The sequence below is a fragment of the Microtus oregoni genome, unplaced genomic scaffold, assembly GCF_018167655.1.
Source record: "Microtus oregoni isolate MIOR12 unplaced genomic scaffold, Mior012 000023F_ref0000262, whole genome shotgun sequence".
NCBI lineage: Eukaryota > Metazoa > Chordata > Mammalia > Rodentia > Cricetidae > Microtus > Microtus oregoni.
Window position 1 is genome coordinate 34,135,165 of NW_024543082.1, and position 18,743 is coordinate 34,153,907.

General features: G+C 46.4%; 1 protein-coding gene across 1 annotated transcript in view; it reads left to right on the forward strand.

The window, feature by feature from the left end:
- The first annotated feature begins 2,804 nt into the window (after positions 1 to 2,804).
- Setd4 (SET domain containing 4) overlaps positions 2,805 to 18,743 on the forward strand; it is a 29,045-nt gene continuing 13,106 nt past the window's right edge. Inside the window, exons 1-5 of the mRNA XM_041673299.1 lie at positions 2,805 to 2,954; positions 5,085 to 5,182; positions 7,697 to 7,792; positions 10,698 to 10,735; positions 16,941 to 17,029. Coding sequence (XP_041529233.1) covers positions 5,116 to 5,182; positions 7,697 to 7,792; positions 10,698 to 10,735; positions 16,941 to 17,029 — 290 coding nt within the window. The 5' untranslated portion in view covers positions 2,805 to 2,954; positions 5,085 to 5,115. The remainder of the gene's footprint in view (positions 2,955 to 5,084; positions 5,183 to 7,696; positions 7,793 to 10,697; positions 10,736 to 16,940; positions 17,030 to 18,743) is intronic.

Sequence of the window (18,743 nt, forward strand, 5' to 3'; positions counted from 1 at the left end):
ATTTCAGGTCAGCCCTCTAGTCAGCTGTTTAGGGAGCATTAATAGCCAGAAAGAGGGCTGGCAGGGGTGGAATAATCAGCAGTGAGGGCAGGTGGCTGGAAAACCCTGCAACCTGGGTTCAATCCCTGGAGCCCAGGCAAAGGCGGGATGAATGTCCTGATTCTCAGTGTGGTTCTGACACCTCTGCAGGTTTGCAGTGGGGTTTGTTCCGGCACACGAAGGTGCACACACACATGCACACACTTACTATTATGTATGTGAACAATAACTTTTTAAAAAATCAGGAATGATCCCAGATTTTCTCCAACTAAATTGTAAGGATTTGTGTGTGTGTGTGTGTGTGTGTGTGTGTGTGGTGCCTCCATGTCTGTGTGGCTTGTGCATACCTGGTGTCATTGGAGCCCAGAAAGGGGTAACAGGTTTCCATGGCCTGGAGGTTGTTAACCATGTTGTCGGTGCTGGGCATCAGAAATTCCAGTGCTGTTTACTGCTGAGCCATCTCTGCTGCACCTGTGCCTTGAAGTTTTTGTGGAAATACTTGAAAAGTCTTGAGGTATTGTAAGAAATAATAGAGAAATTATACATATTTTCAAAAATATTAAAATATACATATGGAGAATGAGACAATCTTTCTTCCTATTCAGACTTCTCTTTTGTGTTCCTAATTAAGTCCTTTATTCTATATAATTTCATTGGAATTATAGATTTGTATCTATCACAGTGTTGGAGATCGGCTTTGACAAAGATTCTGTTTACCAGAGTAGGGGATTAGAAAAATAAATCAATTGAAGGAAGATGTGAGTGAAAATAATAAACAGAAACATAGGATAGTACCAGGAGGGAGTTCGTGAATACTGAGTTCGCCAATGTTTAATTTCCACTAGCTTATCATACCCCTGGCCCCAAAAGATAGTAGTAAGATAACCAACTATATTAACATGATACAAGGAAATGAATATACCAGTTGAAGGTCGTAGGCTACATTCTTAAACATTCTGTTGCTAGAACAAGACAAGTATTGCTCACACCCTAGACCAAAAGCATTTTGTATGCAAACCACTCCCTGGGTGGAATCCATAGGCAGCTCCCTAAGGTAGTAAAATCTTAGTAGGATCCTTAGAGCTCTGTTTGAGGTAGAAACTGATCTACTTCTCTATACTTGAAATAGAAGGTCTGGATATTAGCCACACCTGTTGACAACAACCTTGAGCGAGCAGAACCCTCTGCTCCACATCTAGGTGGGGCCTTTATTTGAGGTTGAAGCACAATAGCCTTGAAAGAAAAGAAGTTCTAACTCTCTGACCTTCAGACAGCATGGAAATCGGATCACAGTTGTGGGCCTCTACGTCAGTCAAGACATGAAACACCCCATCAGTGTCTGGATCCCTCTTGTTGCTGTTTCTTGAGGAAACACCCCTGTATTGCTCCTCAGTGCTGAGCACTGTTAGGCAGGTGAAGCACACTGTGCTTGGTCTTGCTAAATGTCTCTCACTCTGGACAAGTTATCAGTTGTGCTTTTCTCCTTTATCACAGCGAGTACTTGCTGCAAGTTCCACACCACTGGACCCCGTCTTCTGCTGTTGGACTTAGCCTGAGACAACCCAACTACAGTCTCTTCTCTGAATGGGCTCCTGGTCCCTGCCATCCTGCTTCTCCTGTAACCTTTTTCCTTCCTCTTAATTCTCCCTACCCTTATGTTTTTGCCTTGTCTTTTAAACTTTTCTTAAAAAACCAGAAATTTCTCTTGGGTCTTTGGACAGAAATTCGTCCATCACGCAAATCAAATTAAAAACAGTGTGTCTTTTAGAGTAACCCCAGACTGAAAAACTTCTAAAAAACGATGTCCCCTGTGTCAAGAGGAAGTAGCCAGAGAGAAGTCTCCCCTATCTTTTATATGAGAAAAGGGTCTGGAACGTCCCCTGACTCCAATACAGCCAAATCCCTGAAATTGAACTCAAAAAGTTCTTTAGTGATTGTACAAAAAAAAAAAAAAAAAAAAAAAAAAAACCAACCAATCAAACAAAACCAGCTGATACCTACTCTAGTCACCCAGAGGTTGCAAAGGCAACTGCCCCTGTGTTTCTCATTCTACCCTTAGGAAACTCCCTTTCTCCCTTCCGAATCCTTAACTACAAAAATCCCAGCCTAAAGCATGGGACCTCTGGTCTTTGACTGAGTCCTGTGCCCCGATCATGCACAAATGGCCAGACCTAGAAACACCTTCCCTGGCATTGACCAAAGCTTGCTCACCTTTTATTTCTCCCTACGAGCTTCTTACTTTTCCTTATACTTTGGCCCTAACAATTCCGGTAACAGCCTCGGGACAAGACTAATGCGTACACAGAGGTGGATGAGGGGATAGCTGCCTGGGAAAATGGTGTGCCCGGGTCCTGATGGGAGCCAGGTAAGCCAGCCTGGGGCAGGGCTGCAGGTGTGTATTTGGTGGTGGTGGGGGGGGGGGGGCGGCTGGGGAACTGCGCGTGCGCAGCAGAGGCGCAGGCTCGCGACAAGCAGCCGCTTCCTCCACAGCTGAGCGCGCCGTCTCCGACTCCACACCCGCCACGCGCTATTCCCCAGGTGAGCGGAGGACTTCTGGGTTGGCCCGGCGTTGTCTGGGGAACGACAGCGGGGTTCGGTTGGACTTCCCGAGTTCTGTGCAAATTCTGACCCCAATTTCCTGGTCCTGCCTGCAACCTCTCCCCGACCGGAAGTCAGGACGGGATCGAACCCTGTGCAGGCGCAGGATGCACGGTCGTCTGTCCCCAGTCCGTTTGCCTGTGTGGGCGACGTGCAGTGATTGATGGGGTCCGCCGGGACTGTGCTTTGGCGTGTGGCCATCACTGGGGTGCTGATGGGAAGCAGGGTGCAGGGCTTCGGTGGAACTGCACGTCCCTGTGCACCCACATCTGGGCACCGGCGGGGACCAGGCCTGCACGTCCAGTGTTCCTGCCGAGGTAGATTATTAACGCTACCTGCGCGGCTGACCTGGAGGTTCATTTCTGCCCAGGCATTTTTTCTTTCTTTTTAAGAAGCAGATTTTGAAGTCATTTTGCATGGGTATAACATGTCAAATATGTGTAAATCACTTATGCCACTTTAGTATGCACCTGTACGATACAGGGTAGGGCGTGAAATAGAGCTTTCAGATAGTGTTGTTTAGGTCGTTTAGTTATAGAGTTATACTATTTCTTCCTTTCTCTCTCTCTCTCTCTCTCTCTCTCTCTCTCTCTCTCTCTGTGTCTCCTCAGAGGCAGGCCCTAAAGGGATCTATCTTATCTTGGGTATAAAGGTGTTTTACCTACACGTGTCTGTGTACCACATTCGTGCAGTGCGTGTGGAGGCCAGAAGAGGACATCAGCTCGCCTAGGACAGGGATTACTCTTGGGCACTAGGGACTGAGCCCTGCTCTTCTGTAGGAGCAGCAGGAGCTCTCAACCACTGAGCCATCTCTCCAGCTGCCCCCATCTTTTAATTTAGAATTTTCGTTATTATTATTATTATTTTTTTTTCGGTAGCTTTGGAGTCTGTTCGGGAACTGACTCCAGGCTGGCCTTGAACTCACAGATCCGCCTGCCTCTGCCCCCCAAGTGCTGGGATTAAAGGCGTGCACCACCAATGCCCGACTTCAACTTTATTTTTCCTCACTATTTCTCGCTTAGTTTTATGTCGTAGTGTACATCTTCCAAAAATGCTTGAGTTTATTTCTGTTAATTCCTCCAGTTGGTCCCCACTCTGTTGTCTGTATTCTCTGGATTTTCCCTTTTCAGAAAGCTTTCGAGAGACTAACGTAGAAAGCAGTAGTCATTCTTTTGTCTCCTGCTCATCTCTGACTTGTGTTCCCATCTTGGTTTTCATTTCTCTCTAACGTAGTTATATTTATTCCTAGACCCTAGTGTCTAAAAATCCATTTGACGCTGATGGGGGTTTATTTCTTCTTTCTAAGACTTTTGAGATGATGGGTGCTTCAAGGACTGTGTATTCTTTTTGGTACTTACTTATTGTTGTGGGTGCTCTGCCTTCACAGTGTGCTCTGCACGTGTGCACTGAGCCCTGTCTCCAGTTCCCGTGTGTCCTTGAGTGCGTTAACTGGCACTGAACTGTGAAAGTCACCAAAGGCTACGTCTAGGAAGTCAGCTGTGAGAATCTAGTCAGCAGGACCTCCAGATGGTTTTGTTTCCTCTTTTTAGAGCAGAGGTCTTAACCTTCCTAATGCTGCTGCCCTGTTCCTCATGTTGTGGTGACCCCTGCCATAAAATTATCTCACTGCTATGTTGTAGTGCTATTTTGTTTGTGTTTTAACAAAAAAAGCTTGCCTGAAGATCAGAGTGCAGAGCTAAGCCACTAGAGGCCAGGCGGTGGGGGCACACATCTTTAATCCCAGTACTTAGGAGGGAGAGGCCTACGGATCTCTGTGAGTTTCAGGTCACCTTGGGATACACTAGATTGAATCCAGTCTCAAAGAGAAACAGAGATCACACCTTTGATCTCAGCACTTGGGATCCCACACCTTTAATCCCAGCACTAGGGAGATGGAGACAGGAGTGATGTGGCTGGGTGGAGAGAGGAAGATAAGGCAGGAGGAGACCTTAGCTCAGAGATGCAGTCTGAGGCCACAGTCTGAAGTAGTCAGCCTAAGGAACAGTCTGAGGACAGGGTCGCTCCGTTGGTCTGAGCAGTGCTAGAGGTAAGAACTCTAGTGCCTGATGCTGTGCTTCTATGGTCTTCCAGCATTAACCCCTTGGTCTGACTCTGGGTTTTTATTAGTAATGCCTAGAATTTGTGCCATACTACATCATAACTGTAATTTTGCTACTGTTATGAATTGTACTATAAATATCTGATGTGCAGGATATATGATGTGGGACCTCTGTGACCTCCATAGTTGAGACCCAAGTGACCCACAGGTTTAGAGGACACATTATGGTTATTTGTTACTGCAGGGATCCTGATTTATCACACCTTTTAAGAGTGTACACACCTTTTAAGAAAAGGATTTTTTAAAAAATGAAAACATTCACCAAAATGTGTATTTGTATATTCACTCATCCACTTGGTGAGTAAGGCTGAGACTCTCCTTATTTTAGGTTGAGCGACGCAGGGGCGCTTGTTTTTAATATGCAGAAGCGAAGAGGAAGAACGGGGAGAGTCAGAAGGCGAAGACGGTGCTGTGACTCCAGAGGAGGTGACTGCGGAGGGGTCCTGTGTGCTCACAGTGTTCCTCGTGGGAGAGCCCTGTGTGGACGAGGGTCTGCTCACACAGAATCAATCCAAAACTTTTCACTTTAGCCTCAGGCAGGCTCTTGAGACAAGGGCAAAAAGCAGCCACATTCTTCACCAAAATATCACAACAACGATCTCTAGGCAACATAATAAAATTCTTCTCCTCTGAAATCTCTTGAACCAGCCCCCAGCAGTTCAAGTAACGCTTATCACCACTGTCTTCCCTGTTCCTACTCATATGAATTATTAAGCAGTGATTAAAGCATTCCACTGCTTTCCTAACCCAAAGTACCAAAGTCCAAAGTTCTGCAAGCAAAAGCATGGTCAGACTTATCACAGCAATACTGGTACCAATTTCTGTTTTAGTTAGGGTTTCTATTGCTGTGAAGAGACACTTTGAGCACCTCAACTCTTTGTTAAAGAAAATATTTAATTGAGGTGGCGACTTACAGTTCAGAGATGCAATTCTTCATCGCCATGGCAGGGAGTGTGGCAGTGTACAGGCAGACATGGTGCTGATTACCTCTTGATCAGAAGGCAGCAGGAAGTAGACTCAGGTACTGGGCGGTATCTTGGTCATAGGAAACCTCAAAGCCTGTCCCTACAGTGACACACTTCCTTCAACAAGACCACACCCACCTCAATAAAGGCACACCTCCTAATAGTGCCTCTCCTTATGAGACTATGGGGGCCAATTACATACAAGCTACCACAGTATATATTTCTCTCTCTCTCTTTGAGACCGAGTATATTAAGCAGAATAACTTGTAGTAGAGGCTGGGAAATGTAGCATCAAGGTTCTGGATAACTTGGTTCCTGGAAAGGGCTGTCTGCCTGCCTCACCATGTCCTCATGTGGTGAGGACATCTGTGTTCCTCCTACTTTTGTTGGAAAGGGGTGCTGGCCATCAGATCTATGTCTTCAGGCATAAGTGCACGCTGTACCACTGAGATACATCCTCAGTCCCCTCTCATAAAGCCACCATCATGAAGATCCTCCCTATGACTTCTTAACCACTGAGCCATCTCTCCAGCCCCACGCTGTGTCTTCTAACCCTGGTTGTTCACTTTAGACTCCATTTCCAGCTCTCATGAGATCTTCAGTATATATCTAAAAGAAGCATAAAATCTAAAAGTCATGTTTATTATGTACCTTTTACTTGTCTTCAGCAGTATTTTATAGCTTTTGATGTGTAAGTCATTATCTATACAAACATACATATATATTTGGATCTATTAAGAATTTCATATTTTATCAGGCAGTGGTGGTGCATACCTTTAATCCCAGCACTTGGGAGGCAGAGACAGGTTCTCTAGAGTTTGAGGCCAGCCTGGTCTACAGACTGAAATCTAGGACAGCTTGGGCTACACAGAGAAACCCTGCCTCAAAAAAACCCCCCAAAAACAAAAAGCAAAAAACAACCCCCCCATCCAAATTTTATATTTTAGTAGCATTTTTGGAATTTGATTTTTTAGTTATTACTAATATATGTAAATATAATTATTTTTTATATATTGATTTTTATCTTACAACTTTGTTAAATTCATATGTTGTTTTGATATTCTTCTTAGATATTCCATGATTATGCTTATGTGTTCTGAAAATTTTGTTTTTTCCCCCACTTTGGTTCTTTTATTTATTTTCCCTTATTACACTGGTTAAATAGCTTTTATCTTTTTGAGGGAAAATGAGAGATGTCTATCTTTTTCTTGTTCCTTATGTTACGGGAGATCACTTAACTTTTCACTATTGTAGGCTATTTGTACACTGTGTGGAGATACATTGTTGTGATTGTCTTAATAAAGAGCTGAACGGGCAATAGCTAGGCAGGAGGTATAGGCACAGAGAGAGGAAGTAGGGGGAGATCATTGAGATGCAGAGGAGATGCCAATGAGACATGGAAGGAATTGGACATACAGAATGAAAGAGGCGTAAAAAGCCACGTGGTAAAATGTAGATCAATAGAAACAGGTTAATTTCAGCTTGAGAGCAAGTTAGGAACAAGCCTGAGCTATAGGCCGGGCTTCTGCGGTAACTCTCAGTGTTATTGTTTGGGAGCTGGCTTGCCGGGCAGAGACAGATTCCTTACATTTCCCTGTTAGTGTGGCAGCTGCATGGTGGTGCTGGGAATGGAGCCAGGACTTTAAGTATGGAGCCAGGACTTTAAGTGTGGAGCAGAAGTTCTACCCGGGGCCATAGCCCCTGCCCTGTCATCTCACCCCCTACCAGTGTTTTTGTTGTATGTTATTTATCTGGGCTTGGAAATTTCCTTCTGTCTTCATTAACTGGTGATTTTTATCAGACTGATGTTAGATTTTTATCAAATATTTTTGTGCATGCATTGAAATAACCATATAGCAAATGACTTTTCTGTTTAGTGTGTATCATTTTCATTTTTAGTGAGATTCATTCCCTTTGTGATCTGCCTGTCTGATACAACGCTGTTAATGTGGTGTGTCCCTGCCTCTCCTGACAGTGAACGAGAGCCACAGACCTGAGTTTATAGAGCTGAAGAGATGGCTGAAAGATAGGAAGTTTGAAGACACAGGCTTAGTACCTGCCTGTTTTCCAGGTGAGAGTCGTGTGGAAGGCGGGGACGGGGTGGGGGGAGGCAGGGGTGGTTCCTGCAGTGGCTCTGTCATTTCCAGAAGCACATCTGTATTTGGGCTTCGCTGTTTGTTTGTGCTTTACCCTGCTTTTCTATGGAAGGGAATGACAGATGAGGAAGAAAACTTACAATTGAAGACGGGGAATAATAAAAGAAAGAAAGATGAAGCCATAAGGCCAGCTGTGGTGCACGCCTTTAATCCCAGCACTCAGGAGGCAAAGGCAGGCGGATCTCTGTGAGTTTGAGGCCAGCCTGGGCTATATAATGAGACCTTCTTTCAAATTTAAGAAAAAAGAAAAGGGAAGTAGATGTAGCCATGAATAAGGACAACACGTGAAAACATAAAGTCTTAGCACTTGTGAGAGGGCAGCGTTAGACATGTCTTTAAAGAGCCCATGTGACCGACAGGACTGGTGACCTGAACCTGAGGGGCACACCTCACAGTGCACACTTTCCTTCGCACTTGGGGAACCCTAATTAAACAACCTTGAGATTTTGTCTCACCCCGGTCAGAATGGCTGATATCAACAAAACACCCGGCAGCACACGCTGGCTGGCTGTGGAGAAAGATGCCCCCATTCACTGCTGGCAGGAAGGCAGATGGATCTTCTACTCCAGATACCAGTACAGAGAATCCTCAAAAAAACTGAAAGGTGAATCTACCATATGATGGAGCTATGTCCACTCCTTGGCATATGTCCCAAGGACTCAACAGATTCTTCTTCAGCCATGTTCATTGCTGCTCTATCCACAATAGCCAGGAAATGGAAACGGCCTGAATGTTCTTCAGCGGATGAACGAGTAGTCAAAATGGTGGTGTGCTCAGTGAAGTTCTGTTCAACTGTACAGAAAAAGGAAAGTGTGAAATTGTAGGGAAATGGATGGACCTAGAAATGATCACACTGTGTGAGGTAACCCAGGCCTAGAAAGGTAAATAGTGGTTCCTATCTCCATAGCCACAGATATAAGTGTGGCTGCCACCCACTTTAGGGCAGACTGCCTCAGAGACCACAACTGGACGCATTGCAGAGATCATGGGAACCCAGCCCCAGCAGACACTTCTACACCACAGTGTCTGCGTCTGGGGCTCGGGGAACATCTCTGAGGAAGAACGTGTGTAAGAGCTGGAAACCAGGACGTCCACTGTGCTGTGAAATAGTCTCTCGTGGAAATGACTGCACACACAAGACCAGAACAATGGCAGTAGCAATGGGCGTGATCATGTAGAAGGGGGATACTTTGTGGGTCCCACCGCTAGACGGAGAGCTGATGACTGCTGGGAGGAGAATTTGCCTCACCCAGGCACAAGCTTCCTTATTGATGAGCCAGCACAAAGCGGTCAGCCTTGAAATGAGAAAACCGAGACTGTCAAATTAGAAGTTTGGGTATTCCTGGAACCTCAGCCTGAAGGAAAGACCTGGGCTGAATCCTCAAAGGCACTTGTGTTCTGAGCGTAGGACTGCTCAGCTGTATCCCTTGAGGTTTGGCAGTGTTTGGGGAACCGTGCAGGCGGGTGGGATTGTCCCAGGCCCAGGAAGGGTGCAGTTATCTGAGGGTAAGGCGTGCTCCAGCCACACTTGAGGTGCTTCTTCTGTGCCGTGGTGTGGCTCCAGGGGAGGGACCCTTGGTGTGGCCCTCAGCAAATACTGTCCCTCAGGCAGTTTGGGTCTCTTCTCTCATGTTGGAGGAACACTCTGTCTGCTCCCACGATCATCGATCATCTGAACCGAGGCAGGTTACCGTTCTCTGGAATTTGATAGCTTCTTGTGGAGGCTAAGTTGGCATTAGTTTGGATCTATTTCTCGGAAGTTGGGCAATGTCCTACGGACGTGGGTGGACAGCATCTGCAGAGCAGACAATGTCCTTCGGGAGGACTCGGGTCTGGGGTAGCAGAGACAGTTCTGCAGTTGGGACCCATTGTTCTTCACACGCTCAACCATAGCGCTAAAAGCACATGCTACTGGACTTTCCCTCTGGCCGCTCGTTAGCTTCTTTTACCTCCCAGGGTGAATGATTTCCCACGTGGCCCCAGCTGAGAGGTGCGCATGATGGTACTCCCTGTGGGTCATTTGCACATGGTGGCTCTGGAAGATTCGAGCTGCCAGTCTGAATAGCAACACAGAGGATAATTGTCACTTGCAGGTTATAGAGCTGGATGTTTGCCATAGTGAACTGTAGATGCATTCAGGGAGGCAAAGGGGGAAGGGCTTAAGGTAAACTGGACGGGTTACGTAGTTATTCTGAAACAGTTGTCCACAGCCACAGAATCCCAAGGGCAGTGCGAGTCTAGGGTCGGACACCGACTGCTGGGCAGGTGTCTTCTCGTGACGACTGTGTAAAGTTGGAGTTTAGCAGAATATTTTGTGCTAGTTCCTATTGTAAGACAATTAAGTATGAAGCGTCTCCCTTCTGACTCTCTCTGACTTCACCTGTCAGGGTTTGACACAAATGCCTGTCTCCATTTTGTTCTTGACAACATTCACAGGACCGTCTTTGGTCAACGTCTCCGCTGGTGTGAACTACATTGTCAGCCAAGGACAGGACATTTAACTCTGTGTTTGTATGTCAAAGCCTGGTCACCGAGTCACTTTCTTAGGTTGTAGCTCATCTTGGGAAGTGTCAGCATTGTCCCTGTGTCAAGGTCCTTAGATCTTGACCTAGAACCCAGCTTTGCTGTTCCAGGAATGCAAACCCACAGAGAGGCCAGGTTATATTCTAGAACAGCTCCTGATCCCATCTTTCCTGGGAGGGAGAGCCAAAAGACCCACCTGCAGCATAGCACTGTGAGGACCTTTTATCAGTCCTGAAGGGGGCCCCCAAATCTCTAAGATACAGTAGGATTTACCCCTCCATGTTTTGATTCTTCTAGGAACAGGAAGAGGGCTGATGAGCAGAACATTACTACAGGTGAGAACGGCTTCTTTACCCTGGAGGTTCAAGATTGACTTTGCTTTGTGCATGCGTGCATGTGTGTGTGTGTGTGTGTGTGTGTGTGTGTGTGTGAGTGTGTGTGTGCATGCATGTTGCTCACATGAAGGGAATCAAATGTGCTTCTCCTGTGCAGCCATATCTCTTAATTACCAAATAGATATGTTGGTTAGGATTATGCCAAGGAATCCTGGTTTGCTGTGTAAAGACAGACATCCAAGTCCTTCTGCTGACACAGCATTGAAAGTGGTTTGTTGTCATTTAAACAAGCATAGAGAGGACAGATGATCAGTCCTTAGGACCACGATCTTCAGTCTTGTCGCTCTGAGTTTGAATTACAGGAGGGGACAGGTTGGAGTGCTGGTTTCCTGCCCCTTCTTTTGAGGATGGTCTGGCCCCAAGGGCTGCTAAGGTATGAAGACCTGCTGTCTTTTCCCTGGCCCTGTGCTCTCTGAGTGAACGCTTAGGAGGAAGAGTCAGCCCGGGTAGGGCGCTGAGTATACCGCAGCACGTTAGAGCTTAGATGTGGTCTGTGATGGTGGTGTGGGCTGCTCTTGTCTGGCATGTGGGCTGTGCCGGAGAGCAGGAACATGTGGAGAAGGAACACGCTGAGAGTCGGCCCTAGAGCCCATCCCACAGCATGGCTCCAGGCCTCCAGCTTCTGTTTCCTTGCCTGGAAAATGACTTTGATGATGTAACTCATCTCTGTGGTCCCCTTTTTCTTTTCTTTCTTTCTTTTTTTTTTTGTGCTATTTAAAAGTACTGTCCACTATACATTTTTCTCCATAGTTACAAATCAATTTATTTATTTTAAAATCACATACATTTGTTTATCAAAATGTTTTTGTGCTGGTGTTTGTACTTGGGGTCGTTCCCAGGCTAAACACACATTTTGCTACAAAGCTATAGCCAAGTCCCTAAGTTTATTTTTAAATTCCTTAATTTATCTCAGCTTAGTCCTGTATGTGTGTTCAGCCAAAAGAATGTACATTTCTGTGCTGTAATTTTATAATGCTGTTTTGTTTTCTTTTATCGCATTTAAATGTGTAGTCCAGTACTCATGAGTAGAGCCATACTAGGGTGCAGTATTTCTACTTTTTAGTACTTAAACCACTTTAAAATAAAGATTATTCGTGTGTGTTTTCATGATGTGCGTGCGTGTGATCACACGGCACTGTGCATGCGTGGAACAGGACAGCTCTGGAGCTGGTTCTCTCCGTCCTCCTCTACACGGGCTCTGGAGCTGGTTCTCACCGTCCTCCTCTACACGGGCTCTGGAGCTGGTTCTCTCCATCCTCCTTTACACGGGCTCTGGAGCTGGTTCTCTCCATCCTCCTTTACACGGGCTCTGGAGCTGGTTCTCTCCGTCCTCCTTTACACGGGCTCTGGAGCTGGTTCTCTCCGTCCTCCTTTACACGGGCTCTGGAGCTGGTTCTCTCCATCCTCCTTTACACGGGCTCTGGAGCTGGTTCTCTCCGTCCTCCTCTACACGGGCTCTGGAGCTGGTTCTCTCCATCCTCCTTTACACTGGCTCTGGGGCTGAGCTCAGCCACCAGGCTTGTGTGGTAAGTGCTCTTCCCTTGAAGAGCCTCTGTTTCCGAGGCTGTCACTAGGACGAAGAGCCGGAGAGCCGTAGCTGGCATGCGCAGCCGTGCTGGGGGGGACCACACCTAGACTGTGAAGTCTCAGCCACGCTGGCTGTTCTCCTTCCAGTTTTTGAGGTTGGGTTTTTGTACGTAGCCCAGCCTGGCTGGAGTTGAGCATGTAACTCAGGCCAGTCACAAATGCTCCATCCTTCTGCTCCCACCTCTGCAGTGCTGGGGTTCCGGTGTATGCCGCCGCGGTACCTGGGCGCAGGCACTTTAAGATGTGTGTTTTTATGAAACTTTTTGAAAGTAGAGATGTATGTTATATGCAGTGGGAGGTACAGATCCTGAATGTGTATTTGATGCATTATATATTATACATATTTTATAATGAGTCTGCTCAAGGTTTTTTTTTTTTTTTTTTTTTGTTGTTGTTGTGATAAACACTGACCAAAAGCAGCTTGAGGAATGAGTGTACATCCTCGAGGGAGGTCAGGGTAGGGCCTCTGGCTGGAACCTGAAGGCAGGGACTGAAACAGAGACCACGGGAACCGCTTCCTGTCTTGCTTTTCATGGCTTGTTCTGCCTGCTTTCTTGTACAGTATGGGACCACCTGCCCGGGGCTGCATCCCCCACAGTAGGATATGCCCTCACATCAGTCATTAATGAAGAGAATGCCCTACAGGGGTTCCCACAGGCCAGCCCATAGCAGGCGGTCTCTCAGTTCAGGCCTCCTGTCCCACGTAACTCTAGTTCATTTCAAGTTGACAAAAACTAACCAGTATCACCCTGACACACAAAAATATGCCATCATTAAATCATAGCTCCTCTGTTCTTGTTTCTCTCCAAGATCCCGTGGTAACACCGTAGTATAAACCGTAGAGTGACAGGCAGAGTCACAGCCTTGGAAAAATCAAGGACTGGTTAAAATAGCACCGCCAGGCACACTGCCTTCCTCCCTCCCCCAGCTGCCTCTGGACCTTGGCTGCTGTCCTCCTCCATGGCCTGATTTCTCCTTAGTGCAGGGACCCAGGCCTTCAGCTTTTGCCCTGGGCAACGAGACCCTCTACAGAGATGTCACCTCTACGCTGTGAAGGCCCTTACCCTTTGGAATCTTGGCTGATCCGAAGTTGATGGTCACCCTCATCCACTGTGCACTCTGGTACCCCACAGTGAAGCAGGCCCACAAGCTGAGGCAGCTGCAGAGACAGGAGTGGGCTGGGCACCAGGCTGGATGAGTAGTCCTTGTGGTAAGAGGACTGGACGGATGGACAGCTGGTGTAGAAGGACAGCAGGCAGGTGACAGCTGGCACTGGGCCTAGCAGCCCTCCTCCCAGACCTCATGGCCTGCTGTGGCTTTCACCTCTCAGTACGTCTGCATTGTAGATCTGCCTTCTGCAGGGACTATGACAGCACCTCTTCTTGGGGCTGCTGCCATCTGATGTCACAGTCAGGGGTGTGGCCCTCCAGGAATTAAGGACAAACTAGAGAGGTTCTTTGGCCATTGTGAGAAGATTTTGACTGAAGCGGGAGGGAATGTTATCATTCCTGGTCAGGTACAGGCCTTGATGACGGGTTCTGTGATGCAGAGCCTTTTGTTAGATACAGCTGCTTCCCACGAGCCAGTTGACAGCTTAATGAGATTTAACATCTATTAGACATGATACATATAGGTGTCCAATCTCCCTGGTCTGCTGTTTCAACATGGACACTGCTGAGGTCCCAGGATACACATGATCTGAAGCAGTATTTGAAAAGAAGCGATGGCTACCCCATCACTAGCCCATTCTGCTCCCTGTTTCAGGAGGCCTTGCAGCTCTGGACACAGGAGCTGAGCAGAAGCAAAGGCTTCTCCAGTCCTCTTCCCATTGGTCAGGCACAAACCCTTCTTCCACTGCGCTCTGGAGAGCCAGGAGATCAGGAGCCTGACGGCTTGTGATTATGAGAGGCAAGTTCTTCAGAACTTCCCATTGGTCACAAACCTTATGCCTCAGCCCTAATATTGTGCTTTATCCACCTTGTGCAAATGCTAACACCCCGAAGAGTTCTGAAGGCGTAAGTCACAAACAATGCCACACCAGTTTGGAATTATGATTAATAGGGTGATATTTATTTAAAGGGGAAAAAACTTACAGATAACCGTCCCAGACAACAGCCCTCTGTGCAATCAGGAAGAAGTCTAGTCGCCGGAAATGGAGCAGGAAGCGAAGAGAGCGAGAAGGGAAGTAGCCGCTTTTTTAAAGGGAGAGAGACCACATCCCAATGGGCTGGTATCTCAGCGGCTATAGGCTGGAGGAGCGGAAGGACCTCCTGCAACAGAGTTCCAAGGACAGATGCTGTGAAATGAGCAAGTGTTATCCTTGGCTCATCCATGAGAAGCTGCTGCTTTGTATGCGGGTGTGAGAGACAAGAACATTGTTCAGAGTTGCACATCCGTAAAGAGTATAGCCTGCCAAAGACAGCACACATCCCGTGAGCTCCGAGGAGCTGAGGACATTCCTAGTTCAGCACTGCTTTCTGTGTGGGATGATAGCGTTTATAATGGCAAATTCAGGAAGCTTTAAGGGCAGGCTTGGCAGCCCTCACCTTAATGGAAGCAGAGGCAGGCAAATCTCTGAATTCAAGGCCAGTCTGGTCTACAGAGTGAGTTCCAGGCTAGTCAGGGCTAGCTACATAGAGAGACCGAGTCTCAAAACTAAGTAAGTAGGTAAATAGATAAACAAATCTTTTGGATTTCTTGGTATTCCTGTCTTTTCACAGAAGATAATAGGGTTTCTTCTGGGGCCTGGACATGCTAGGTGAGACATGCCTCTTCGCTGGGGCAGCCTTCTTCAGGAAGAAGATCCATTCAAGGAAATAGCTGTTGATACAAGTGTTTACAGGAGTGGAGCCTTCTAATGTTCGTAAGAAACATTACTGAATAGAATATGATCTGAAAGTGAGGCTTGAGAAGAAGTGGACTATCAAAGTACAGGCCACCGATCATGTGTGATTCGAATTAATGAATTGCAGTACTTTATCCACCATGTTCAATTCTTTCTTTTCCTGTGGGTAACTCTCCTACTGTAAATCACACTGTTGTAAAGTGGAAGTGTGCTGTCAGGGAAAGCTGTGCTATCCATGTGCAGAGCTGGATGCAGGAAGTGTGCTGTCAGGGAAAGCTGTGCTATCCATGTGCAGAGCTGGATGCAGGAAGTGTGCTGTCAGGGAAAGCTGTGCTATCCATGTGCAGAGCTGGATGCAGTCTTCTAAGAAAGAGGCTGAAGCAAGACAAAGTATAGAGAGATATTTTTTGTTAATATTATTTCTAAAATATTTAAACACATTTTCATTAATTTTCTTTAATGCCTAAGTAAGTCCTGCAAGACTGTCCTAATTCTCATCAGACCTGTTTTAGGTGTGCAGCAATGAAAAGAGAAGTCACACAGGCAAAGTCAGAAGTTCTTATATCTGTTACCTAGTTGTCTTTCTCAGTTGGCTTTCATTTTTATATTTTGTTTATTATTATATAAAATGTATCTTTTGGTGGTTTGAATTCTTTTATTTTTAAAAATACTTTATTCTGGCTATTTTAGTTTTATTTGTTTCAAGGAAATTCTGAGCCATGAAAATATTTGTTACAATAAACAAGATTCTTGGGACTTAGAGGAAAAAAAAATTAAGTACTTCCTAAGTCCAAAAGGGAAGAACCAAGGCTTAAAAACAGCCATGCTCAATCAGAGCCCAGCAGTGCATCCCAGGATTGTGTAGCTCATTGTTTGGCCTGGGACTCACTCATATCTTCTGGGCTCTGCCTTCCATAGCAACTTGTTTTGTAGGCTGAGGCCAGCTTCACTCTGCACCTGCTGCTGCCCTCGGTGGTCATCTCCTTCTCCTGGCTCTCTAATACGCTGGAGTGTCCACTGAAGTTGAGGCCGTATCTCTACCAACGACCTCTCCTGGCTTCTGACATTGCCAGACCTCAACTTCTCTTCATGGCCTCTTCAGTCATGATGTTGCTATTGCAGCAGAGGCTGCACCTTCATCAGTGACCTTTCATGGATCTCACAGTGCTGAGCCTTAGCTCTTCATGATCCCTTCCTGCCTTCAAACCAGTGCCGTCTGAAGGATTCCCCACTGGACCACAGCCTCTATGTCCTGGTGCTGAGGAAGTACTCCCCAGGTTTATTTCAGTGATGCTGGTCTCTTGTTAATCATAGCTAATTTTTTTTTGGGGGGGGGATTCTTTCGAGACAGGGTTTCTCTGTAGTTTTTTGTTCCTGTCCTGGAACTAGCTCTTGTAGACCAGGCTTGCCTCAAACTCACAGAGATCCGCCTGCCTCTGCCTCCCGATGCTGGGATTAAAGGTGTGCACCACCACCGCCCGGCATCATCACAGCTAATTTTTAAGCCAAGCTAATTATCATTGATTGTCTTGGTAAAGCAAAGATTTTACTTCCACAGAGTCTAGCATAGGAATGGCCCTAATATAGTCTGTGCTTCTCTCATTGGGAGCCAGGCCTGCTCTGTTTGCACTCTGGGGGGCTCTTGATATGTAAAAATGCCATTCTGTGTTTGCAAAGCTGAGGTGTCCTAAACTCTACTTTCTCTTTGGCAAGGAGGGACAGATGATTATTTCATTGCCTGAGAGCTGTCTGCTCACCTCGGACACCGTGATTCGAAGCTCCGTAGGCCCCTACATCAAGAAGTAAGTGACCACTTGCACAACTGGTATGATTTGAAGCTCCCTAGGGCCCTACATCAAGAAGTAAGTGACCATACCTTGCACACCTGGTCTGATTCGAAGCTCCGTAATGCCCTACATCAAGAAGTAAGTGACCACACCTTCACAGCTGGTGTGATTCGAAGCTCCATAGGGCCTTATATCAAGAAGTTAGTGACCCTTGCACACCTGGTGCCTGTGTGAACAGTTCCTTGAGAGTTTCTGCCATTGGCAGATGTGTCATTACTGACACGGCATGAGGACCCAGTTCTTGTTCAGCCTAGAAACACTTGGTGTGATTTGAAAGATTTATTCTCTTCTAGGTTTGCTCTCAGTTCTCTGGGAACTGTGTTTCTAAGGTCTTCAGTAGGCTGCCTGGGGTGTGGGTGTGAACCCTGTCCTTATTTACTAAGAAGTGAACATGAAATGAAATGGTGTACATGATGCGTCTTACAGATGCTTCTTCCCTGTCTTGGTTGACCCTATTGTACCTGCTTGACTTCTTCAGCTGTGAACGGATTTGGCCTTAGGGAAGAGTTGGCTTTAGTTAGGGATTAAGGAGAACAGGCAATGTGGGATTTGACACTGGGGAGGAGTTGGCTTTAGTTAGGGATGAAGGAGAGCAGGCAGTGTGGGATTTGGCATTAGGGAAAAGTTGGCTTTAGTTAGGGATGAAGGAGAGCAGACAGTGTGGGATTTGGCATTAGGGAGGAACTGGACTTAGGGATGAAGGAGAGGCAATGTAGGATTTGGTGTAAGGAAGGAGTTGGCTTTAGTTAGGGGTGAAGGTGATCAGGCAGTGTGGGTTGAGACACAGTGTTCTGGGCACATGGTGATGAGCTTTGGTTTGGGGGCATCTTGAGCACAGAGTGAGAACCTCAGCAGAAGTGATTTCTACATTTTGAGGGTTCAACCAAAGATTGTGCTGTTATATAACCCAAGTCCCCACCCCCATTCTTTATGGGCCTGTGTAGAGGCAAGGGTGCTCTGAATCCTTATTTTCTGAGAGGTTGCAATAGAAGTGGGTGACGTGGGAATCTGGACTTCAAAAGGGAATGATAGCATTGTGAAGCCTGTGTACGCCATAGGGACTGATTTGTGAGTAATTATTCAGATGCAGCTACATAATTTGTATTAGAACCTATAAGTTTAGGACAGAAGCTCAAAGTGTCTAATGGGCAGGCAGTTTCTGTCTGGTTGGCATTGCCCAGTAGAACTCCAGCAGTGGTGGAGATGCTTTGTTTCACATTATCCAAGATGCGAATCACAAATGCCTGCTGAGTAACTAGAATATGGCTTGTTTTATTAAATGACTCTTAAGCACTGCTTAACTATAAATAATTTAAATCAAAATAGTTCCGTGAGCCAGTGTTCACTGGGTTGGATGCTGCATCTCTGGATCTTTCTACCCCTCACACTCCCTGTAGTATATGTCTTTACAGGGTGAAACCCAGGAGCTTATAGAGAAAGTTTCAGCTGTGTGGTGGTGGTGCAAGCCTTTAATCCCGGACCTTGGGAGGCAGAGGCAGGCGATCTCTGTGAGTTTGAAGCCTGTAACTGGAAGGTTTTCATCCCACCTGGTCCTGCAGCCACTCCTAAAATAACCACTCAGAGGCTTAATATTAATTACATACTGTTTGGTCTGTTAGCTCAGGCTTATTATTAACTAACTCTTACAACTTAAATTTATCCCTTTCTA